The 24,884-nt window shown below is 41.1% G+C and overlaps 1 protein-coding gene across 5 annotated transcripts in view; it reads left to right on the forward strand.

Annotated features, from left to right (window-relative positions):
- ahnak (AHNAK nucleoprotein) overlaps positions 1-24,553 on the forward strand; it is a 56,678-nt gene extending 32,125 nt beyond the window's left edge. For 4 of the 5 annotated variants that reach the window (XM_035408482.1, XM_035408483.1, XM_035408480.1 and 1 more), the window contains one exon: positions 1,326-24,553. In XM_035408482.1, coding sequence (XP_035264373.1) covers positions 1,326-22,982 — 21,657 coding nt within the window. In that variant the 3' untranslated portion in view covers positions 22,983-24,553. The remainder of the gene's footprint in view (positions 1-1,325) is intronic. The other variant, XM_035408485.1, reaches the window with a different exon arrangement.
- Positions 24,554-24,884: the final 331 nt, after the last annotated feature.

Below are 24,884 nucleotides of genomic sequence, written 5' to 3' on the forward strand. Positions count from 1 at the left end.
TAGGATATATACATGACATTTATGTACCAGTTTACTACTCTAATCCTCTACAACGCATTCCAGCTCTCTCTTCAGCTTTCATCGAGTCTACTCCCCTTCCCTCTGTCAGGAATTCTAGACCCATCACAGTTTGTGGGTCTCCCTCTAGCCCCAGAAGATCTAAGCTGTTCCATCAGTATGAATGTGAGCCCCAGTTATGTCACATCAATAACCATTTCGCCTTAATGGGTAATTATACCCTAGATCACATTTTTTAGCTGTAAACATGTTTGTATGCCTACTTTATAATGAAACATTTTAATCCATGCCGTTATTTCAACACTTCTGAAATATCCATCCATCCATCCATTATCTATACCCACTTATCCTGAGCAGGGTCGCGGGGGATTCTGGAGCCTATCCCAGCATGCATTGGGCGAGAGACAGGAATACACCCTGGACAGGCCCACACACCATTCACTCACACACTCACACCTATGGGCAATTTAGAGTCTCCAATTAGCCTACCTATGTCTTTGGACTGTGGGAGGAAACCAGAGTACCCAGGGACACAGGGAAAACATACGAACTCCACACAGAAAGGCCCCAAGCCAAGATTTGAACCCAAAACCTTCTTGCTGTGAGGCGAGTGTTACCCACTGCACCACCATGCCACCCGACTTCTGAAATAATATTACTTAAAAAAAATAAAATAAAAAACTGGAAGAAAACATCTTGGTGCTGCCCTTCAATGTTTGAAAACTGCTTTCTGCATTCTGCTCTGACCCCACCCCAATCATGATATCTGAGTACCCATTTGGAGATGCTACTACATCATGTAGATGTCCATTTACTTTTTAATACGATGGAACACTACCAGTACCTGATTGGCTAGATTGGTTTCGGTCCAACGGTTTTCAAACCGAAGAAACCTGGCGACCTGTTCCTGAACTATCTCATATTTCACCTAAACAGTCCACTAAAATATGTTTCTGAAAACATTTGAGGTGAAAAATAGGCAATATAATTGCCAAATTTTGGTTCATATTTGATCTGCAAAGCTTTGTTTGACAGTTTGATTCTAGTTTCATGAGTCTACATTCTACAAATAATTTACATATGGAATATTTTATGAGATTGACACACCTACTCCACCCACCCCAGGATGTATTTTTCAGAATTCTGTAGTAGGTGGAGCCAGCTGAAACAGTGAGTGTGCAATTATTCTTTAAGGTGAATTTGTCTTGATCCTTTCTTTAGGCTAGTTTGGACTGTTGTAGGACTGGAAAGTTTTGGACTGTCACAATTTGTTTTAATCACTTTTCAATTCACCATCTATCTTTCAGAGTGGAGATGATGAAGACTACAGGAGAATCTACACCAAGAAGATCAAGCCCAGGCTGAAGTCTGAGGACCTCGCAGAGGGAGTGGATGTGCGCACAGAACGTCACAGCAGCACTAGCACTGATGGAAGCACCATCACCACCATCACCCGTCGTATAACCACCTATACTGTGGATGTGCCAGGGGACTCCAGCCAGCAAATTGACCTCTCCAGCCCAGAGTTCAAGATTAAGGTCCCACGCCATGAGCTTTCGGGGGAAACAGATGCTGGTTCTACTCAGATCAGGGGGCCACATATTATCTTTGGAGGCACAAGTGGAACTGGGGAGGGTGCCTTTGCATCAGAGGACAACACATTTGTAGGTCCTCAAGTCTCTGGTTCCTCTGAGAAGCACTGGAGTATGAAGACCACCACTGTTGGCAGAGAGGTAGAGGGAGATGGCAAAGAGCTCAGATTCAAAGTTCCTGGCGTTGGCATGTCAAGTGGCAAGTTACAGGGGGAGTTCAGTGTCTCTGGAGGGACCCACCAAGATGAGAGCAGTATTCGGGTCCCAGGTACCAATGTGACAGTCACAGAGACTGTCCGACTCAGTGGAAGTAGGACCACAGCTGGTGACATGGAAATTACTTCCCCTGAATTAAAAAAGGGGTCAGTAAGTGTTTCTTTATCTGGACGATCCAAAGACCTACCATCTATTGACATTAGTAAAGTCAACACTAGAGTATCTGGCATGAGCATCAGCAGCAGTTCAGGGGTTATAAGTGGCAAAGGTTCTGGTGTGGACTTCAAAGACCATACTGGTGATGTAAGAGCATCAAAGGTTTCTGTGGAGCATGACATGAAAGGAGCATCATCTGGGAGTTTCAGTATCTCTGGACCTGAGGGACCTGTTCAAACACGCAAGATATCAGACATGGACATTAAATTAAAAGGACCCAGCTTCAAAGGAGGACTTTCATCTACCACTATATCGACAGAAATGACAGCTCCCAATGTGGACATCAATGCTGCAGGTTTTTCCGAAGGTGCAGGAAAATTTAAGAGTGACATTTCCACAACAAAATTTAACATCGAGGCACCAAAAATAAAGGGAGATACTAATGCATCTATAAAAGGACTGAAAATTGAAACAAAAGATATCTCATTATCCAGTTCTGCCTCCAGAGGACAAAACATTGAAGGTCCTAATGTTAACATCAATATCAAAAAACCATCAGCAGCAGTTGCTTCTCCAGGGGCAGATCTGAATGTTAGTGGTTTTGAAAGTGAACTCAAAGGAATGAAAGGTGGAATCAAAATGCCTTCTATTAGCCTTAAAGGAGAAAGCACTGACATTAAAATGAGGGGCCCAGACATGGGAGACATCAGCATCCCGAAGGTAGACATTAGCATTCCAGACATCACAGATCCAAAGGCTGACATCAAGGTACCTAAACTAAAAGGACACATCTCATCAACATCTAAAACAGAAAATGTAATCGAAGATATTACAATTGCAGGACCAGATATTAACATCAAAGCACCAGAAGGACAAGTAAAGATCCCTGGCATCAAAGTTAAAGGGCCCAGTATTAAAGGACCGAAAATAGCTGTGACAAAATCTGATACTGGAAAAAAGGACTTAAAGATTGAAGGAGATTTTAAAGCCGGAACGGCAGACATCAAACCACGGGACAGAGAAGCCAAAGACATAAGCATAGAAAACCCTGATCTCAAGCTCACCACAATTAAAATACCTTCATTTGGAGTAAAAGGACAAGGAACAGATGGCTGTGAAGTAGACATGAATATCAAAGGGCCAAGAGTGAAAGATGTGGATGTGTCAGTACCAAAGATTAAAGGTGAAATCAAAGTTCCAAAAGGTGATACTGAAGGTCCAGATATTGACCTTGAAGGCACTGCAGGTGGATTCAAGATGCCCAAAATCAAAATTCCATCATTTGGATTGAAAGGTCCAAAAATTGAGGGTCCTGATATTGATGTTGATCTGCCCAAGGCTGAAATTGATGTCAAAGGCCCAAAGGTTGATGTTGAAGGACCGGAACTTGACGTTGAAGGACCTGATGGCAAGATCAAGGGACCAAAATTCAAAATGCCACCCATGTCTGGACCCAAAATCTCAAGGCCCGATGTGGATTTCAACCTTAAAGGACCTAAACTGAAAGGAGACATTGATGTGTCAGTGCCGAAGATTGAAGGTGAAATCAAAGCTCCAAAAGTTGATATTGAGGGTCCAGATTTCAACATTGAAAATACTAGTGGTGGATTCAAGATGCCCAAAATCAAAATTCCATCATTTGGATTGAAAGGTCCCAAAATTGAGGGTCCTGATATTGATGTTGATCTGCCCAAAGCTGAAATTGATGTCAAAGGCCCAAAGATTGATGTTAAAGGACCAGAACTTGACATTGAAGGACCTGATAGCAAAATCAAGGGACAGAAATTCAAAAAGCCACAAATATCTGGACCTAAAATCTCAGTGCCCGACATGGATTTCAATCTTAAAGGACCAAAACTGAAAGGAGATGTGGATGTGTCAGTACCAAAAATTGAAGGTGAAATCAAAGGTCCAAAAGTTGATATTGAGGGTCCAGATGTCAACAGTGAAGGTATTAGCGGTGGATTCAAGATGCCCAAAATCAAAATTCCATCGTTTGGATTGAAAGGTCACAAAATTGAGGGTCCTGATGTTGATGTTAATCTGCCCAAAGCTGAAATTGATGTCAAAGGCTCAAAGTTTGCTGTTGAAAGACCAGATCTTGACATTGAAGGACCTGATGGCAAGATCAAGGGACCAAAATTCAAAATTCCAGACATGTCTGGACCCAAAATATCAGTGCCTGATATGGATTTCAATCTTAAAGGACCTAAACTGAAAGGAGATGTCGATGTGTCAGTGCCAAAGATTGAAGGTAAAATCAAAGTTCCAAAAGGTGATATTGAAGGTCCAGTTATTGACATTGAAGGCACTGGTGGTGGATTCAAAATGCCCAAAATTGGACTGAAAGGTCCCAAAATTGAGGGTCCTGATATTGATGTTGATCTGCCCAAAGCTGAAATTGATGTCAAAGGCCCTAAACTTGATATTGAAGGACCGGAACTTGACATTGAAGGACCTGATGGCAAGATCAAGGGACCAAAATTCAAAATGCCATCCATGTCTGGACCCAAAATCTCAAGGCCTGATGTGGATTTCAACCTTAAAGGACCTAAACTGAAAGGAGACGTTGATGTGTCAGTGCCGAAGATTGAAGGTGAAATCAAAGTTCCAAAAGGTGATATTGAAGGTCCAGATATTGAACTTGAAGGCACTGCAGGTGGATTCAAGATGCCCAAAATCAAAATGCCATCATTTGGAATGAAAGGTCCCAAAATTGAGGGTCCTGATGTTGACGTTAATCTGCCCAAAGCTGAAATTGATGTCAAAGGCCCTAAACTTGATATTGAAGGACCGGAACTTGACATTGAAGGACCTGATGGCAAGATCAAGGGACCAAAATTCAAAATGCCATCCATGTCTGGACCCAAAATCTCAAGGCCTGATGTGGATTTCAACCTTAAAGGACCTAAACTGAAAGGAGACGTTGATGTGTCAGTGCCGAAGATTGAAGGTGAAATCAAAGTTCCAAAAGGTGATATTGAAGGTCCAGATATTGACCTTGAAGGCACTGCAGGTGGATTCAAGATGCCCAAAATCAAAATGCCATCATTTGGAATGAAAGGTCCCAAAATTGAGGGTCCTGATGTTGACGTTAATCTGCCCAAAGCTGAAATTGATGTCAAAGGCCCAAAACTTGATATTGAAGGACCGGAACTTGACATTGAAGGACCTGATGGCAAGATCAAGGGACCAAAATTAAAAATGCCATCCATGTCTGGACCCAAAATCTCAAGGCCTGATGTGGATTTCAACCTTAAAGGACCTAAACTGAAAGGAGACGTTGATGTGTCAGTGCCGAAGATTGAAGGTGAAATCAAAGTTCCAAAAGGTCATATTGAAGGTCCAGATATTGACCTAGAAGGCACTGCAGGTGGATTCAAGATGCCCAAAATCAAAATGCCATCATTTGGAATGAAAGGTCCCAAAATTGAGGGTCCTGATGTTGACGTTAATCTGCCCAAAGCTGAAATTGATGTCAAAGGCCCTAAACTTGATATTGAAGGACCGGAACTTGACATTGAAGGACCTGATGGCAAGATCAAGGGACCAAAATTCAAAATGCCATCCATGTCTGGACCCAAAATCTCAAGGCCTGATGTGGATTTCAACCTTAAAGGACCTAAACTGAAAGGAGACGTTGATGTGTCAGTGCCGAAGATTGAAGGTGAAATCAAAGTTCCAAAAGGTGATATTGAAGGTCCAGATATTGACCTTGAAGGCACTGCAGGTGGATTCAAGATGCCCAAAATCAAAATGCCATCATTTGGAATGAAAGGTCCCAAAATTGAGGGTCCTGATGTTGACGTTAATCTGCCCAAAGCTGAAATTGATGTCAAAGGCCCTAAACTTGATATTGAAGGACCGGAACTTGACATTGAAGGACCTGATGGCAAGATCAAGGGACCAAAATTCAAAATGCCATCCATGTCTGGACCCAAAATCTCAAGGCCTGATGTGGATTTCAACCTTAAAGGACCTAAACTGAAAGGAGACGTTGATGTGTCAGTGCCGAAGATTGAAGGTGAAATCAAAGTTCCAAAAGGTGATATTGAAGGTCCAGATATTGACCTTGAAGGCACTGCAGGTGGATTCAAGATGCCCAAAATCAAAATGCCATCATTTGGAATGAAAGGTCCCAAAATTGAGGGTCCTGATGTTGACGTTAATCTTCCCAAAGCTGAAATTGATCTCAAAGGCCCTAAACTTGATATTGAAGGACCGGAACTTGACATTGAAGGACCTGATGGCAAGATCAAAGGACCAAAATTCAAAATGCCAGCCATGTCTGGACCTAAAATTTCAATGCCTGATGTGGATTTCAATCTTAAAGGACCTAAACTGAAAGGAGATGTGGATGTGTCAGTGCCAAAGATTGAAGGTGAAATCAAAGTTCCAAAAGGTCATATTGAAGGTCCAGATATTGACCTTGAAGGCACTGGAGGTGGATTCAAGATGCCCAAAATCAAAATGCCATCATTTGGAATGAAAGGTCCCAAAATTGAGGGTCCTGATGTTGACGTTAATCTGCCCAAAGCTGAAATTGATGTCAAAGGCCCAAAACTTGATATTGAAGGACCGGAACTTGACATTGAAGGACCTGATGGCAAGATCAAAGGACCAAAATTCAAAATGCCAGCCATATCTGGACCCAAAATCTCAATGCCTGATGTGGATTTCAATCTTAAAGGACCTAAACTAAAAGGAGATGTGGATGTGTCAGTGCCAAAGATTGAAGGTGAAATCAAAGTTCCAAAAGGTCATATTGAAGGTCCAGATATTGACCTTGAAGGCACTGCAGGTGGATTCAAGATGCCCAAAATCAAAATGCCATCATTTGGAATGAAAGGTCCAAAAATTGAGGGTCCTGATGTTGACGTTAATCTTCCCAAACCTGAAATTGATGTCAAAGGCCCAAAACTTGATATTGAAGTACCGGAACTTGACATTGAAGGACCTGATGGCAAGATCAAAGGACCAAAATTCAAAATGCCTGCCATATCTGGACCCAAAATCTCAATGCCTGATGTGGACTTCAATCTTAAAGGACCTAAACTGAAAGGAGATGTGGATGTGTCTGTGCCAAAGATTGAAGGTGAAATCAAAGTTCCAAAAGGTCATATTGAAGGTCCAGATATTGACCTTGAAGGCACTGCAGGTGGATTCAAGATGCCCAAAATCCACATGCCATCATTTGGAATGAAAGGTCCCAAAATTGAGGGTCCTGATGTTGACATTAATCTGCCCAAAGCTGAAATTGATGTCAAAGGCCCAAAACTTGATATTGAAGGACCGGAACTTGACATTGAAGGACCTGATGGCAAGATCAAAGGACCAAAATTCAAAATGCCAGCCATATCTGGACCCAAAATCTCAATGCCTGATGTGGATTTCAATCTTAAAGGACCTAAACTGAAAGGAGATGTGGATGTGTCAGTGCCAAAGATTGAAGGTGAAATCAAAGTTCCAAAAGGTCATATTGAAGGTCCAGATATTGACCTTGAAGGCACTGGAGGTGGATTCAAGATGCCCAAAATCAAAATGCCATCATTTGGAATGAAAGGCCCCAAAATTGAGGGTCCTGATATTGACGTTAATCTGCCCAAAGCTGAAATTGATGTCAAAGGCCCAAAACTTGATATTGAAGGACCGGAACTTGACATTGAAGGACCTGATGGCAAGATCAAAGGACCAAAATTCAAAATGCCAGCCATATCTGGACCCAAAATCTCAATGCCTGATGTGGATTTCAATCTTAAAGGACCTAAACTGAAAGGAGATGTGGATGTGTCTGTGCCAAAGATTGAAGGTGAAATCAAAGTTCCAAAAGGTCATATTGAAGGTCCAGATATTGACCTTGAAGGCACTGGAGGTGGATTCAAGATGCCCAAAATCAAAATGCCATCATTTGGAATGAAAGGTCCCAAGATTGAGGGTCCTGATGTTGACGTAAATCTGCCCAAAGCTGAAATTGATGTCAAAGGCCCAAAACTTGATATTGAAGGACCGGAACTTGACATTGAAGGGCCTGATGGCAAGATCAAAGGACCAAAATTCAAAATGCCAGCCATATCTGGACCCAAAATCTCAATGCCTGATGTGGATTTCAATCTTAAAGGACCTAAACTGAAAGGAGATGTGGATGTGTCAGTGCCAAAGATTGAAGGTGAAATCAAAGTTCCAAAAGGTCATATTGAAGGTCCAGATATTGACCTTGAAGGCACTGCAGGTGGATTCAAGATGCCCAAAATCCACATGCCATCATTTGGAATGAAAGGTCCCAAAATTGAGGGTCCTGATGTTGACATTAATCTGCCCAAAGCTGAAATTGATGTCAAAGGCCCTAAACTTAATATTGAAGGACCGGAACTTGACATTGAAGGACCTGATGGCAAGATCAAAGGACCAAAATTCAAAATGCCAGCCATATCTGGACCCAAAATCTCAATGCCTGATGTGGATTTCAATCTTAAAGGACCTAAACTGAAAGGAGATGTGGATGTGTCAGTGCCAAAGATTGAAGGTGAAATCAAAGTTCCAAAAGGTGATATTGAAGGTCCAGATATTGACCTTGAAGGCACTGGAGGTGGATTCAAGATGCCCAAAATCAAAATGCCATCATTTGGATTGAAAGGTCCCAAAATTGAGGGTCCTGATGTTGATGTTAATCTTCCCAAACCTGAAATTGATGTCAAAGGCCCAAAGCTTGATTTTGAAGGACCAGAACTTGACATTAAAGGACCTCATGGCAAAATCAAGAGCCCAAAATTCAAAATGCCAGCCATATCTGGACCTAAAATTTCAATGCCTGATGTGGATTTCAATCTTAAAGGACCGAACCTGAAAGGAGATGTGGATGTGTCAGTGCCAAAGATTGAAGGTGAAATCAAAGTTCCAAAAGGTGATATTGAAGGTCCAGATATTGACCTTGAAGGCACTGCAGGTGGATTCAAGATGCCCAAAATCAAAATGCCATCATTTGGAATGAAAGGTCCCAAAATTGAGGGTCCTGATGTTGACGTTAATCTTCCCAAAGCTGAAATTGATGTCAAAGGCCCAAAGCTTGATTTTGAAGGACCAGAACTTGACATTGAAGGACCTCATGGCAAAATCAAGAGCCCAAAATTCAAAATGCCATCCATATCTGGACCTAAAATTTCAATGCCTGATGTGGATTTCAATCTTAAAGGACCTAAACTGAAAGGAGATGTGGATGTTTCAGTGCCAAAGATTGAAGGTGAAATCAAAGTTCCAAAAGGTGATATTGAAGGTCCGGATATTGACCTTGAAGGCACTGGAGGTGGATTCAAGATGCCAAAAATCAAAATGCCATCATTTGGATTGAAAGGTCCCAAAATTGAGGGTCCTGATGTTGATGTTAATCTTCCCAAACCTGAAATTGATGTGAAAGGTCCAAAGCTTGATTTTGAAGGACCAGATCTTGACATTGAAGGACCTCATGGCAAAATCAAGAGCCCAAAATTCAAAATGCCAGCCATATCTGGACCTAAAATTTCAATGCCTGATGTGGATTTCAATCTTAAAGGACCTAAACTGAAAGGAGATGTGGATGTGTCAGTGCCAAAGGTTGAAGGTGAAATCAAAGTTCCAAAAGGTCATATTGAAGGTCCAGATATTGACCTTGAAGGCACTGGAGGTGGATTCAAGATGCCCAAAATCCACATGCCATCATTTGGAATGAAAGGTCCCAAAATTGAGGGTCCTGATGTTGACGTTAATCTTCCCAAACCTGAAATTGATGTCAAAGGCCCAAAGCTTGATTTTGAAGGACCAGAACTTGACATTGAAGGACCTCATGGCAAAATCAAGAGCCCAAAATTCAAAATGCCATCCATATCTGGACCTAAAATTTCAATGCCTGATGTGGATTTCAATCTTAAAGGACCTAAACTGAAAGGAGATGTGGATGTTTCAGTGCCAAAGATTGAAGGTGAAATCAAAGTTCCAAAAGGTGATATTGAAGGTCCGGATATTGACCTTGAAGGCACTGGAGGTGGATTCAAGATGCCAAAAATCAAAATGCCATCATTTGGATTGAAAGGTCCCAAAATTGAGGGTCCTGATGTTGATGTTAATCTTCCCAAACCTGAAATTGATGTGAAAGGTCCAAAGCTTGATTTTGAAGGACCAGATCTTGACATTGAAGGACCTCATGGCAAAATCAAGAGCCCAAAATTCAAAATGCCAGCCATATCTGGACCTAAAATTTCAATGCCTGATGTGGATTTCAATCTTAAAGGACCTAAACTGAAAGGAGATGTGGATGTGTCAGTGCCAAAGGTTGAAGGTGAAATCAAAGTTCCAAAAGGTCATATTGAAGGTCCAGATATTGACCTTGAAGGCACTGGAGGTGGATTCAAGATGCCCAAAATCCACATGCCATCATTTGGAATGAAAGGTCCCAAAATTGAGGGTCCTGATGTTGACATTAATCTGCCCAAAGCTGAAATTGATGTCAAAGGCCCAAAACTTGATATTGAAGGACCGGAACTTGACATTGAAGGACCTGATGGCAAGATCAAAGGACCAAAATTCAAAATGCCTTCCATATCTGGACCCAAAATCTCAATGCCTGATGTGGATTTCAATCTTAAAGGACCTAAACTGAAAGGAGATGTGGATGTGTCAGTGCCAAAGATTGAAGGTGAAATCAAAGTTCCAAAAGGTCATATTGAAGGTCCAGATATTGACCTTGAAGGCACTGCAGGTGGATTCCAGATGCCCAAAATCAAAATGCCATCATTTGGAATGAAAGGTCCCAAAATTGCGGGTCCTGATGTTGATGTTAATCTTCCCAAACCTGAAATTGATGTCAAAGGCCCAAAGCTTGATTTTGAAGGACCAGAACTTGACATTGAAGGACCAGATGGTAAAATCAAGAGCCCAAAATTCAAAATGCCAGCCATTTCTGGACCAAAAATTTCAATGCCTGATGTGGATTTCAATCTTAAAGGACCTAAACTGAAAGGAGATGTGGATGTGTCAGTGCCAAAGATTGAAGGTGAAATCAAAGTTCCAAAAGGTGATATTGAAGGTCCAGATGTTGACCTTGAAGGCACTGGAGGTGGATTCAAGATGCCTAAAATCAAAATGCCATCATTTGGCTTGAAAGGTCCCACAATTGAGGGTCCTGATGTTGATGTTAATCTTCCCAAACCTGAAATTGATGTCAAAGGCCCAAAGCTTGATTTTGAAGGACCAGAACTTGACATTGAAGGACCTCATGGAAAAATCAAAGGACCAAAATTCAAAATGCCAGCCATGTCTGGACCAAAAATCTCAATGCCTGATGTGGATTTCAATCTTAAAGGACCTAAACTGAAAGGAGACGTGGATGTGTCCGTGCCAAAGATTGAAGGTGAAATCAAAGCTCCAAAGGTTGAAATTAGTGGTGCAGATGGTAATGTTGATGTTCCAGAAGGTGGATTCAAGATGCCTAAGTTCAGAATGCCTAAATTTGGATTTAAAGGTCATAAAGTGGAGGGCCCCGATATTGACCTTAATCTCCCTAAAGCTGACATTAATGTGAAAGGGCCAAAGGTTGATATTCATAGTCCTGATATTGATATTGAAGTACCTGAAGGTAAAGTGAAAGGAACAAAGTTCAGGTTGCCATCTTTATCAAGTCCAAAGATCACCATGCCTGATGTTGATCTCAACCTGAAAGGGCCAAAAATCAAGGGTGATGTGGATGTGTCAGGACCAAAGTTTGAAGGTGATTTCAAAGGACCAAAAGTTGACATTCATGGGTCTGATGTAGATGTGAAGAGTCCTGAAGGAGGATTTAAAATGCCAAAATTCAGGATGCCCAAATTTGGATTTAAAGGTCATAAGGTTGAGGGTCCGGACATTGATGTGAACCTTCCAAAAGCTGAAATTGATATCAAAACACCCAAAGGTAATATTGAAGGATCAGATGTAAACATTGAAGGTCCTGAAGGTGGATTCAAGATGCCTAAAATGAAAATGCCATCGTTTGGACTGAAAGGTCCCAAAATTGAAGGTCCTGATGTTGATGTCAGTCTGCCCAAAGCTGAAATTGATGTCAAAGGCCCAAAACTTGATTTTGAAGGACCAGAACTTGACATTGAAGGACCTCATGGCAAAATCAAGAGCCCAAAATTCAAAATGCCAAACATATCTGGACCCAAAATCTCAATGCCTGATGTGGATTTCAATCTTAAAGGACCTAAACTGAAAGGAGATGTGGATGTGTCAGTGCCAAAGATCGAAGGTGAAATCAAAGTTCCAAAAGGTCATATTGAAGGTCCAGATATTGACCTTGAAGGCACTGCAGGTGGATTCCAGATGCCCAAAATCAAAATGCCATCATTTGGAATGAAAGGTCCCAAAATTGAGGGTCCTGATGTTGACGTTAATCTGCCCAAAGCTGAAATTGATGTCAAAGGCCCAAAACTTGATATTGAAGGACCGGAACTTGACATTGAAGGACCTGATGGCAAGATCAAAGGACCAAAATTCAAAATGCCAGCCATATCTGGACCCAAAATCTCAATGCCTGATGTGGATTTTAACCTTAAAGGACCTAAACTGAAAGGAGATGTGGATTTGTCTGTGCCAAAGATTGAAGGTGAAATCAAAGTTCCAAAAGGTGATATTGAAGGTCCAGATTTTGACCTTGAAGGCACTGCAGGTGGATTCAAGATGCCCAAAATCAAAATGCCATCATTTGGAATGAAAGGTCCCAAATTTGAGGGTCCTGATGTTGACGTTAATCTGCCCAAAGCTGAAATTGATGTCAAAGGCCCAAAACTTGATATTGAAGGACCGGAACTTGACATTGAAGGACCTGATGGCAAGATCAAAGGACCAAAATTCAAAATGCCAGCCATATCTGGACCCAAAATCTCAATGCCTGATGTGGATTTTAATCTTAAAGGACCTAAACTGAAAGGAGATGTGGATTTGTCTGTGCCAAAGATTGAAGGTGAAATCAAAGTTCCAAAAGGTGATATTGAAGGTCCAGATTTTGACCTTGAAGGCACTGCAGGTGGATTCAAGATGCCCAAAATCAAAATGCCATCATTTGGAATGAAAGGTCCCAAAATTGAGGGTCCTGATGTTGACGTTAATCTGCCCAAAGCTGAAATTGATGTCAAAGGCCCACAACTTGATATTGAAGGACCGGAATTTGACATTGAAGGACCTGATGGCAAGATCAAAGGACCAAAATTCAAAATGCCAACCATATCTGGACCCAAAATCTCAATGCCTGATGTGGATTTCAATCTTAAAGGACCTAAACTGAAAGGAGATGTGGATGTGTCAGTGCCAAAGATTGAAGGTGAAATCAAAGTTCCAAAAGGTCATATTGAAGGTCCAGATATTGACCTTGAAGGCACTGGAGGTGGATTCAAGATGCCCAAAATGAAAATGCCATCATTTGGATTAAAAGGTCCCAAAATTGAGGGTCCTGATGTTGATGTTAATCTTCCCAAACCTGAAATTGATGTCAAAGGCCCAAAGCTTGATTTTGAAGGACCAGACCTTGACATTGAAGGACCTCATGGCAAAATCAAGAGCCCAAAATTCAAAATGCCAACCATATCTGGACCTAAAATTTCAATGCCTGATGTGGATTTCAATCTTAAAGGACCTAAACTGAAAGGAGATGTGGATGTGTCAGTGCCAAAGATTGAAGGTGAAATCAAAGTTCCAAAAGGTGATATTGAAGGTCCAGATATTGACCTTGAAGGCACTGGAGGTGGATTCAAGATGCCCAAAATGAAAATGCCATCATTTGGAATGAAAGGTCCCAAAATTGAGGGTCCTGATGTTGATGTTAATCTTCCCAAACCTGAAATTGATGTCAAAGGCCCAAAGCTTGATTTTGAAGGACCAGAACTTGACATTGAAGGACCTCATGGCAAAATCAAGAGCCCAAAATTCAAAATGCCAACCATATCTGGACCTAAAATTTCAATGCCTGATGTGGATTTCAATCTTAAAGGACCTAAACTGAAAGGAGATGTGGATGTGTCAGTGCCAAAGATTGAAGGTGAAATCAAAGTTCCAAAAGGTGATATTGAAGGTCCAGATATTGACCTTGATGGCACTGGAGGTGGATTCAAGATGCCCAAAATCAAAATGCCATCATTTGGAATGAAAGGTCCCAAAATTGAGGGTCCTGATGTTGATGTTAATCTTCCCAAACCTGAAATTGATGTCAAAGGCCCGAAGCTTGATTTTGAAGGACCAGAACTTGACATTGAAGGACCTCATGGCAAAATCAAGAGCCCAAAATTCAAAATGCCATCCATGTCTGGACCTAAAATTTCAATGCCTGATGTGGATTTCAATCTTAAAGGACCTAAACTGAAAGGAGATGTGGATGTGTCAGTGCCAAAGATTGAAGGTGAAATCAAAGTTCCAAAAGGTCATATTGAAGGTCCAGATATTGACCTTGAAGGCACTGGAGGTGGATTCAAGATGCCCAAAATCAAAATGCCATCATTTGGAATGAAAGGTCCCAAAATTGAGGGTCCTGATGTTGATGTTAATCTTCCCAAACCTGAAATTGATGTCAAAGGCCCGAAGCTTGATTTTGAAGGACCAGAACTTGACATTGAAGGACCTCATGGCAAAATCAAGAGCCCAAAATTCAAAATGCCATCCATGTCTGGACCTAAAATTTCAATGCCTGATGTGGATTTCAATCTTAAAGGACCTAAACTGAAAGGAGATGTGGATGTGTCAGTGCCAAAGATTGAAGGTGAAATCAAAGTTCCAAAAGGTCATATTGAAGGTCCAGATATTGACCTTGAAGGCACTGCAGGTGGATTCAAGATGCCCAAAATCAAAATGCCATCATTTGGAATGAAAGGTCCCAAAATTGAGGGTCCTGATGTTGACGTTAATCTGCCAAAAGCTGAAATTGATGTCAAAGGCCCAAAACTTGATATTGAAGGACCGGAACTTGACATTGAAGGACCTGATGGCAAGATCAAAGGACCAAAATTCAAAATGCCAGCCATATCTGGACCCAAAATCTCAATGCCTGATGTGGATTTCAATCTTAAAGGACCTAAACTGAAAGGAGATGTGGATGTGTCAGTGCCAAAGATTGAAGGTGAAATCAAAGTTCCAAAAGGTCATATTGAAGGTCCAGATATTGACCTTGAAGGCACTGGAGGTGGATTCAAGATGCCCAAAATCCACATGCCATCATTTGGAATGAAAGGTCCCAAAATTGAGGGTCCTGATGTTGACGTTAATCTTCCCAAACCTGAAATTGATGTCAAAGGCCCAAAGCTTGATATTGAAGGACCAGAACTTGACATTGAAGGACCTCATGGCAAAATCAAGAGCCCAAAATTCAAAATGCCAACCATATCTGGACCTAAAATTTCAATGCCTGATGTGGATTTCAATCTTAAAGGACCTAAACTGAAAGGAGATGTGGATGTGTCAGTGCCAAAGATTGAAGGTGAAATCAAAGTTCCAAAAGGTGATATTGAAGGTCCAGATATTGACCTTGAAGGCACTGGAGGTGGATTCAAGATGCCCAAAATCAAAATGCCATCATTTGGAATGAAAGGTCCCAAAATTGAGGGTCCTGATGTTGATGTTAATCTTCCCAAACCTGAAATTGATGTCAAAGGCCCAAAGCTTGATTTTGAAGGACCAGAACTTGACATTGAAGGACCTCATGGCAAAATCAAGAGCCCAAAATTCAAAATGCCATCCATGTCTGGACCTAAAATCTCAATGCCTGATGTGGATTTCAATCTTAAAGGACCTAAACTGAAAGGAGATGTGGATGTGTCAGTGCCAAAGATTGAAGGTGAAATCAAAGTTCCAAAAGGTGATATTGAAGGTCCAGATATTGACCTTGAAGGCACTGGAGGTGGATTCAAGATGCCCAAAATCAAAATGCCATCATTTGGAATGAAAGGTCCCAAAATTGAGGGTCCTGATGTTGATGTTAATCTGCCCAAAGCTGAAATTGATGTCAAAGGCCCAAAACTTGATTTTGAAGGACCGGAACTTGACATTGAAGGACCTCATGGCAAAATCAAGAGCCCAAAATTCAAAATGCCAGCCATATCTGGACCTAAAATTTCAATGCCTGATGTGGATTTCAATCTTAAAGGACCTAAACTGAAAGGAGATGTGGATGTGTCAGTGCCTAAGATTGAAGGTGAAATCAAAGTTCCAAAAGGTGATATTGAAGGTCCAGATATTGACCTTGAAGGCACTGCAGGTGGATTCAAGATGCCCAAAATCAAAATGCCATCATTTGGAATGAAAGGTCCCAAAATTGAGGGTCCTGATGTTGACGTTAATCTGCCCAAAGCTGAAATTGATGTCAAAGGCCCAAAACTTGATTTTGAAGGACCGGAACTTGACATTGAAGGACCTGATGGCAAGATAAAAGGACCAAAATTCAAAATGCCAGCCATATCTGGACCCAAAATCTCAATGCCTGATGTGGATTTCAATCTTAAAGGACCTAAACTGAAAGGAGATGTGGATGTGTCAGTGCCAAAAATTGAAGGTGAAATCAAAGTTCCAAAAGGTCATATTGAAGGTCCAGATATTGACCTTGAAGGCACTGGAGGTGGATTCAAGATGCCCAAAATGAAAATGCCATCATTTGGATTGAAAGGTCCCAAAATTGAGGGTCCTGATATTGATGTTAATCTTCCCAAACCTGAAATTGATGTCAAAGGCCCAAAGCTTGATTTTGAAGGACCAGAACTTGACATTGAAGGACCTCATGGCAAAATCAAGAGCCCAAAATTCAAAATGCCAACCATATCTGGACCTAAAATTTCAATGCCTGATGTGGATTTCAATCTTAAAGGACCTAAACTGAAAGGAGATGTGGATTTGTCAGTGCCAAGGATTGAAGGTGAAATCAAAGTTCCAAAAGGTGATATTGAAGGTCCAGATGTTGACCTTGAAGGCACTGGAGGTGGATTCAAGATGCCCAAAATCAAAATGCCATCATTTGGATTCAAAGGTCCCAAAATTGAGGGTCCTGATGTTGATGTTAATCTTCCCAAACCTGAAATTGATGTCAAAGGCCCAAAGCTTGATTTTGAAGGACCAGAACTTGACATTGAAGGACCTCATGGCAAAATCAAGAGCCCAAAATTCAAAATGCCATCCATATCTGGACCTAAAATGTCAATGCCTGATGTGGATTTCAATCTTAAAGGACCTAAACTGAAAGGAGATGTGGATGTTTCAGTGCCAAAGATTGAAGGTGAAATCAAAGTTCCAAAAGGTGATATTGAAGGTCCGGATATTGACCTTGAAGGCACTGGAGGTGGATTCAAGATGCCCAAAATCAAAATGCCATCATTTGGATTGAAAGGTCCCAAAATTGAGGGTCCTGATGTTGATGTTAATCTTCCCAAACCTGAAATTGATGTCAAAGGCCCAAAGCTTGATTTTGAAGGACCAGATCTTGATATTGAAGGACCTCATGGCAAAATCAAGAGCCCAAAATTCAAAATGCCAGCCATATCAGGACCCAAAATCTCAATGCCTGATGTGGATTTCAATCTTAAAGGACCTAAACTGAAAGGAGATGTGGATGTGTCAGTGCCAAAGATTGAAGGTGAAATCAAAGTTCCAAAAGGTCATATTGAAGGTCCAGATATTGACCTTGAAGGCACTGGAGGTGGATTCAAGATGCCCAAAATCAAAATGCCATCATTTGGAATGAAAGGTCCCAAAATTGAGGGTCCTGATGTTGACGTTAATCTGCCCAAAGCTGAAATTGATGTCAAAGGCCCAAAACTTGATATTGAAGGACCGGAACTTGACATTGAAGGACCTGATGGCAAGATCAAAGGACCAAAATTCAAAATGCCAGCCATATCTGGACCCAAAATCTCAATGCCTGATGTGGATTTCAATCTTAAAGGACCTAAACTGAAAGGAGATGTGGATGTGTCAGTGCCAAAGATTGAAGGTGAAATCAAAGTTCCAAAAGGTCATATTGAAGGTCCAGATATTGACCTTGAAGGCACTGCAGGTGGATTCAAGATGCCCAAAATCAAAATGCCATCATTTGGAATGAAAGGTCCCAAAATTGAGGGTCCTGATGTTGACGTTAATCTGCCAAAAGCTGAAATTGATGTCAAAGGCCCAAAACTTGATATTGAAGGACCGGAACTTGACATTGAAGGACCTGATGGCAAGATCAAAGGACCAAAATTCAAAATGCCAGCCATATCTGGACCCAAAATCTCAATGCCTGATGTGGATTTCAATCTTAAAGGACCTAAACTGAAAGGAGATGTGGATGTGTCAGTGCCAAAGATTGAAGGTGAAATCAAAGTTCCAAAAGGTCATATTGAAGGTCCAGATATTGACCTTGAAGGCACTGGAGGTGGATTCAAGATGCCCAAAATCCACATGCCATCATTTGGAATGAAAGGTCCCAAAATTGAGGGTCCTGATGTTGACGTTAATCTTCCCAAACCTGAAATTGATGTCAAAGGCCCAAAGCTTGATATTGAAGGACCAGAACTTGACATTGAAGGACCTGATGGCAAGATCAAAGGACCAAAATTCAAAATGCCAGCCATATCTGGACCCAAAATCTCAATGCCTGATGTGGATTTCAATCTTAAAGGACCTAAACTGAAAGGAGATGTCGATGTATCAGTGCCAAAGATTAAAGGTGAAATCAAAGTTCCAAAAGGTGATATTGAAGGTCCAGATATTGACCTTGAAGGCACTGGAGGTGGATTCAAGATGCCCAAAATGAAAATGCCATCATTTGGATTGAAAGGTCCCAAAATTGAGGGTCCTGATGTTGATGTTAATCTTCCCAAACCTGAAATTGATGTCAAAGGCCCAAAGCTTGATTTTGAAGGACCAGAACTTGACATTGAAGGACCTCATGGCAAGATCAAAGGACCAAAATTCAAAATTCCAGCCATGTCTGGACCCAACATCTCAATGCCTGATTTGGATTTCCATCTTAAAGGACCTAAATTGAAAGGAGACGTGGATGTGTCAGTGCCAAAGATTGAAGGTGAAATCAAAGTCCCAAAAGCTGACATTGAAGGTCTTGATGTTAATCTGGAAGCACCTGAAGGTGGATTTAAGATGCCAAAGATCAAAATGCCCACGTTTGGAGGGAAAGGTTTTCAGACTGAATTGCCAGACATTGACATCTCTGGTCCAAAGATTGAAGGGGATATTCAAGTGCCAGATGTTGATATTGCGGGGCCTGAAGGTAAAATCAAAGGCCCGAAGTTTGGGATTCCAGCCGTCTCTGGTCCAAATGTCAAAATGCCAGGATTTAATATCAGGGGTCCAAAAATAGAAGGTGATATTAAAGGGCCAAACATAGACATGAATCCTCCAGACTTGCACATGGAGAGCCGTGATCTTAACATTGAAGGACCTGAAACAAATGTTAAGGGGCCCAAATTCAAAATGCCAAAGATATCAGGGCCTAACATCAAAATGCCTGAATTTAATCTTAACCTGAAAGGACCAAAACTAGAGGGTGACATAAAAGGACCTGATGTTGATCTGGAAGCACCTGATGTCAACATTGAAGGTACAGAGTTTGATATCAAAGGTGATGCCAAACTAAAAATGCCTAAGATGGTAGACCCAACGATTGATATTGACAGTCCCAGTTTCAGCATTGAAAAGCCAGAGGTACATTTCCCCAAATTCAAAGGGCCTAAATTTGGAATTAAGGTTCCTAAAATAGAAGGACCAGAAGTGGAGCTTCCTTCGGGTAAGTTTGATGTTAAAGCACCCAGTGCTGGCATTGATCTCCAAGCTCCTGATGTCAACATAGAAGGGCCTGATGCAAATATTAAAATGCCTAAAATCAAGATGCCCAAATTCCACTTAGGCAAGAGTCCTAAAGCAGATGCTAAACTGCCTGAAGCTGATGTTAATCTTGAAAGCCCTGACATTGATATTAATCTAAAAGGAAAAAAGGGCAAGTTTAAAATGCCAAAAATGAAAGGGAAGGTAAAAAAGCCTGATGTCAATATTGATGCTAGTGCACCTGACATTGATTTGGACGTTGACTCACCGGAGCTCCATCTGAAAGGTCCCAAGGTAAAGAAACCATTATTTGGGAAGTTGCATTTTCCTGATGTTGAGTTTGACATAAAATCTCCAAAGGTTAAGAGTGATAGCTCCCTCTCAGGCACTTTAAAGACCTCAGATATGGACCTGCCTTCAGCAAGCCTTAAAGCAGATGTAAAAGGTTCAGATGTTGACCTTCCAGATGTTAATTTGGAAGGTCCTGATGTGAAAATGAAAAAACCCAAAATCAAATTTCCCAAGGTAAATATTTCGGGGCCAAAACTCAAGACCCCTGAATTTGATTTAAAGGGTCCACAGCTAGATGCTCCTGATGTCGATGCCAGCTTGGATATGTCAGGTATGGACATTGAAGGTCCAAACGTTAAGGGGAAGATCAAGCTTGATGGACCTGATGCCGACTTTGAAGGACTTGGAGGAAAGTTACAGGATCCTGGATTTAAGATACCTGCTGTGGATATTAAGGCCCCAAAGTTTTCTGCCCCTGATTTAAGTTTGAAGGAACCTAAGATCAAGGGAGAAACAGATCTGTCCTTTGACTTGAAGGGACCAAAGGTTAACATAGAAGGTCTTAATATTCAAGGATCTGAAGGAAATCTTAAGGGGTCAGGATTGAAGATGCCTTCCTTGGACATTAAAGCGCCAAAAATATCTGTACCTGATTTCAATTTGAAGGGACCCAAGATTAAAGGTGACTTGGATGTTTCTGGGGGAATAAAGGGTCCCACAGTTTATGCAGAGGGTCCCAGTGTAGACCTGGAAGGACCAGAGGGTACCATTAAAGGTCCAGGATTGAAGATGCCATCACTTAACATCAAGGCACCCAAGATAACTGTACCAGATATTGACCTAAACCTTAAAGGACCCAAAGTTAAGGGAGACATGGATGTTTCAGGCAAAATAAAGGGCCCCACTGCTGACCTAGAAGGACCTCACATAGACTTTGGTAGTTCTGATGGTAAGACTAAAGGTCCATCATTCAAGATACCATCTCTTGACATTAATGCTCCAAAGATTACTCCACCAGATATCAGCTTGAAGGCCCCCAAGACCAAAGGTGAAGTTGACATAACAGGGGATTTGAAAGTTCCATGTGTACATATCGAGGGGTCAGATGTAGACATCAAGGGGCCTGATGGAAAGATAAAGGGTCCCAATTTTAAGATGCCCTCCCTTGATATAAAAGCACCAAAGATCTCTCTTCCTGATGTTAATCTCAATGTTGAAGGATCAAAGATAAAAGGAGACATGGACCTTTCTGGAGATGCAAATTTTGAGTGTCCAAATGTTGAAATTGAAGGAGATGGTAGTGGAATAAAAATGCCCAAAATGAAAATGCCAAAGATTGGGTTTAAAGGTCCTAATGTTCAAGGCTCAGATGTGGACATGAACATCCCTACAGCTAATATTGATGTCAAAGTGCCAAAAGTTGATATTAAAGGTTCCGAGCTAGAAATCGAAGGACCTGATGGCAAAGTTGAGGGACCAAAATTTAGTATGACATCTATATCTGGTCCAAAGATTTCATTGCCTGATTTGGACTTCAGTGTAAAAGGCCCAAAAGTGAAGGGAGATGTGGATGTTGACATTAAAGGTCCAAAAGTAGACACTGAAGGACCACAATTAGAAGTGGAAGGACCAGAGGGTGGAATGAAAATGCCTCAAATAAAGATGCCGAAATTTGGGTTTAAAAGTCCAAAAGTAGATGGTCCAGAAATTGACTTATCAGGTCCAACCATTGAAGGCCAAATCAAAAGGCCACAAGGAGAAATAAAGGGTCCTGGCATAGATATGAAGACACCAGAACTAGATTTGGAAGCACCAGAATTAAAAGGAAAGAAATCAAAATTCAAGATGCCGAAGTTTAGTTTTGGAAGCCCAAAACTGGAGGGTGCTGACATTGATGTCAACATGAAAGGCCCAAAAATCAGTGGTGGCCTTGACACTTCTGGATGTGAGATATCTGGAGACTTACAAGGGCCAAGCCTGAAAGTAGATACTCCAGAGTTGAGCCTAAAAGGACCACACATCACAGGTGGAGGGCTGGACATCAAAGCGGAGACAGGAGTTGACCCAGAAGTGTCAGGTGGAATGGAATACCCTGAGGGCAAGGTCACTTTTCCTAAGATCAAAGTTCCCAAGTTTGGTATCTCCATGCCTCAATTGGAAGGTCCTGAGATGGGGGTAGACATTGGAACAGGAGGTGCAGCTGGTATCAACATCCAAAAATCCAAACATCCAAACATCAACATCCAAAGCTCTTCGCCTAGCGGTCATATCAGCACCCAGGATCTTGATATACACAGCCCTGAGATAAAGACCAGTGGGGGGGTAAAATCTAAAGTAAAGATGCCCAAATTCTTTGGCAAGTCAAAAAGCAAGGGAAGCAGTGCAAGTGATCTGAGCTTTCATGGGCCAGAGGTGGAACTATCACATGAAACAGGTGTGAAAAGCTCCAAAGGACTGAGTGTGAGCTCTGGAGAACTGCTTGGTGGAAAAATCGAAGGAGGTGCAGGATTACATGTGTCACCTAAGAGCAAGTCTGCCTCACTAGATCTGTTCAAGAAATCAAGACATCGCTCCTCCTCACTGAGTGATGAGGGAGGTCTAGCTTCCCCCTCCTCCCCTAGTGGGCACTTACAAGCTGAGGGTGGAGATGTCTCCCTGGATACAGGGGGAATTAATGTCAAGGGAAAGAAGGGAAAGTTGAAGTTTGGCACTTTTGGTGGTTTTGGCTCCAAGTCCAAAGGCTCCTATGAAGTGACATTTGGTGAAGAGGGTGAAGCAAGAGTAGAGGGAAGTGGAGGTGTTTCTCTCCCATCCAAGAAGTCTAGAATCTCCTCATCCTCCAGCAGCGATAGTGGAGCTAAAGCAGGCTTCCGATTCCCCCGTGTTGAATTAGCCGTGTCACCAAAGAAATAATTCAAAGTGGCCCTTTGTGTCTGATCCTGCTCCCCCCCTCCCCACCACCCCAATTCCATCCACCCATACTTTGCTTGTGATCTCCATTACCAAAGTCCCATCACTATCACCTCTAATGTTTTCAGCTGAGGCAAAAAAATCAGGCTGATTTTCAAAACTTATCTCCAGTACAACATTTATGCACTGTTACAGAAATAATCAGACAACGTGCCTATTGCCTTTCAGTTATCCACCAAATATTTACCTTAACTAATCACACTGGAGTATTTCTTTTTAGTTTTGAAAGTCAACCTTTTAACTGTAAATAGGAAATAATCAGTTTTGTATTTTTGAAACCTTTTTTTGTACATATTTTATTGAACATATGCAATTTCACTTATTTCTTCCCTCCCTACGCAAGGCCTTGTGTGCAAATGTTCAAAGTAACAAAAGTTTAGTTTCAGTTTATTTCAGTACTTAAAAAAAAATATTAGTCATGCTATTTTTGTATCTTTGAAATGTAATAAAGAAATTAGTAAGTGGTCTGTATCACAAAAAAAGCAATACTATGATTTAAATTGTTCTTTACAAGGATGTGTGTCTATACACACGCATAAATGCAGAGCAACATCAATTTTTATGTATAAACAAATGATTTATTTGCCTTTGTTTTGGAGCTTAAATATTGTAACCCATGCTGAAAAATGTATACTTTTCATAGTGCTCATTTTTACATTTTCTATTAGAGTAACAATGCTGGTAGTGACCATAATTGCAAAGAGAATCAATGATGCGTTTGTACAAACTAATGAACTACTGTTAGGACTAAGTTGCACTAGAATACTGCCACACATAAAACAATGACTACATTGCATGGAAAACATAGATGAACAGAATGGGAGAGCAAATAACAAATGTGGATTTGAGATCAACAAGGTATAAAAACAAGACTGCATGGCAGTGTCCTAGTGTGACATCAGGGTGGTTCCTATGGTCATTTGTATAATATAATATTTTCATGTTTTGTCTTTTATAATGTGTCATGAGGAAATATAGTACATATTCAAAATGAATACAGTTTTTTCAAATGTGGATTTGAATAGACAGCAAATTATAGCTCCCATGGTGTCAAATGTCTACTGAGGAATCATATAATGTGATGAAATGCAGCCTTAGAGCTTTGTGGCCTGAAATGCATTGACTTAGCTGTAGTCAGCACAAGACTGAGAGCTGATCTGCAACTACACTACTATTCCCTCCAAACCTTCACTTGCCTTGTGGTGAATCTCTTCCTCTCTCTCTCTCTATCTCTCCAAGAAAGGCTGTAGTGGTTTTTGGTGGTGAGGGTGTATGGAAGTGTTAGCTGTGATGCTCTGTTGTAATGCCACTTGTATGTAGAATGAATTTATTATATTATACTCCCTGCAAGTCAGTGCTTTCACTTAGGGGTGAACATATGTAATATCTAATTTCCCAGTAACAACTAATTGATTTCATTTAGACATTGGGATGTGGAAATGTTTTTGTTTGTCTTTTTCTTTAAATGATTCAGCTACAAAACAGACTACAAATAAACTGTTCAATTAACCTCATTCTGCTGTTTTTTTGGTCTTTTTTTCCCTTGAAAGTAGGCAGTTACTGTGCATGGTTTCCAATGCCCTTAAGTTTCAAAAAATGTAAAATCTTTGGAAACTTTGCCAAATAAGCTCCATTAAATTGAAATCCAAACGTACAATTTTCTGGAGATAATTTGTGTACTTTGCTCTATTAGGCAAATAAGCTGACAGATGCAATGATTTTCACTACCAACTATTATCTACGTACATACATACCTACATAGATACAAAGTACATAAAAGTATTGATTATTCAAGCCATTATTACTGTTTGCATTAAGAGGATACCATTGTAATGTGGCAGTGTT

The sequence above is a fragment of the Anguilla anguilla genome, chromosome 3, assembly GCF_013347855.1.
Source record: "Anguilla anguilla isolate fAngAng1 chromosome 3, fAngAng1.pri, whole genome shotgun sequence".
Classification (NCBI taxonomy): domain Eukaryota; kingdom Metazoa; phylum Chordata; class Actinopteri; order Anguilliformes; family Anguillidae; genus Anguilla; species Anguilla anguilla.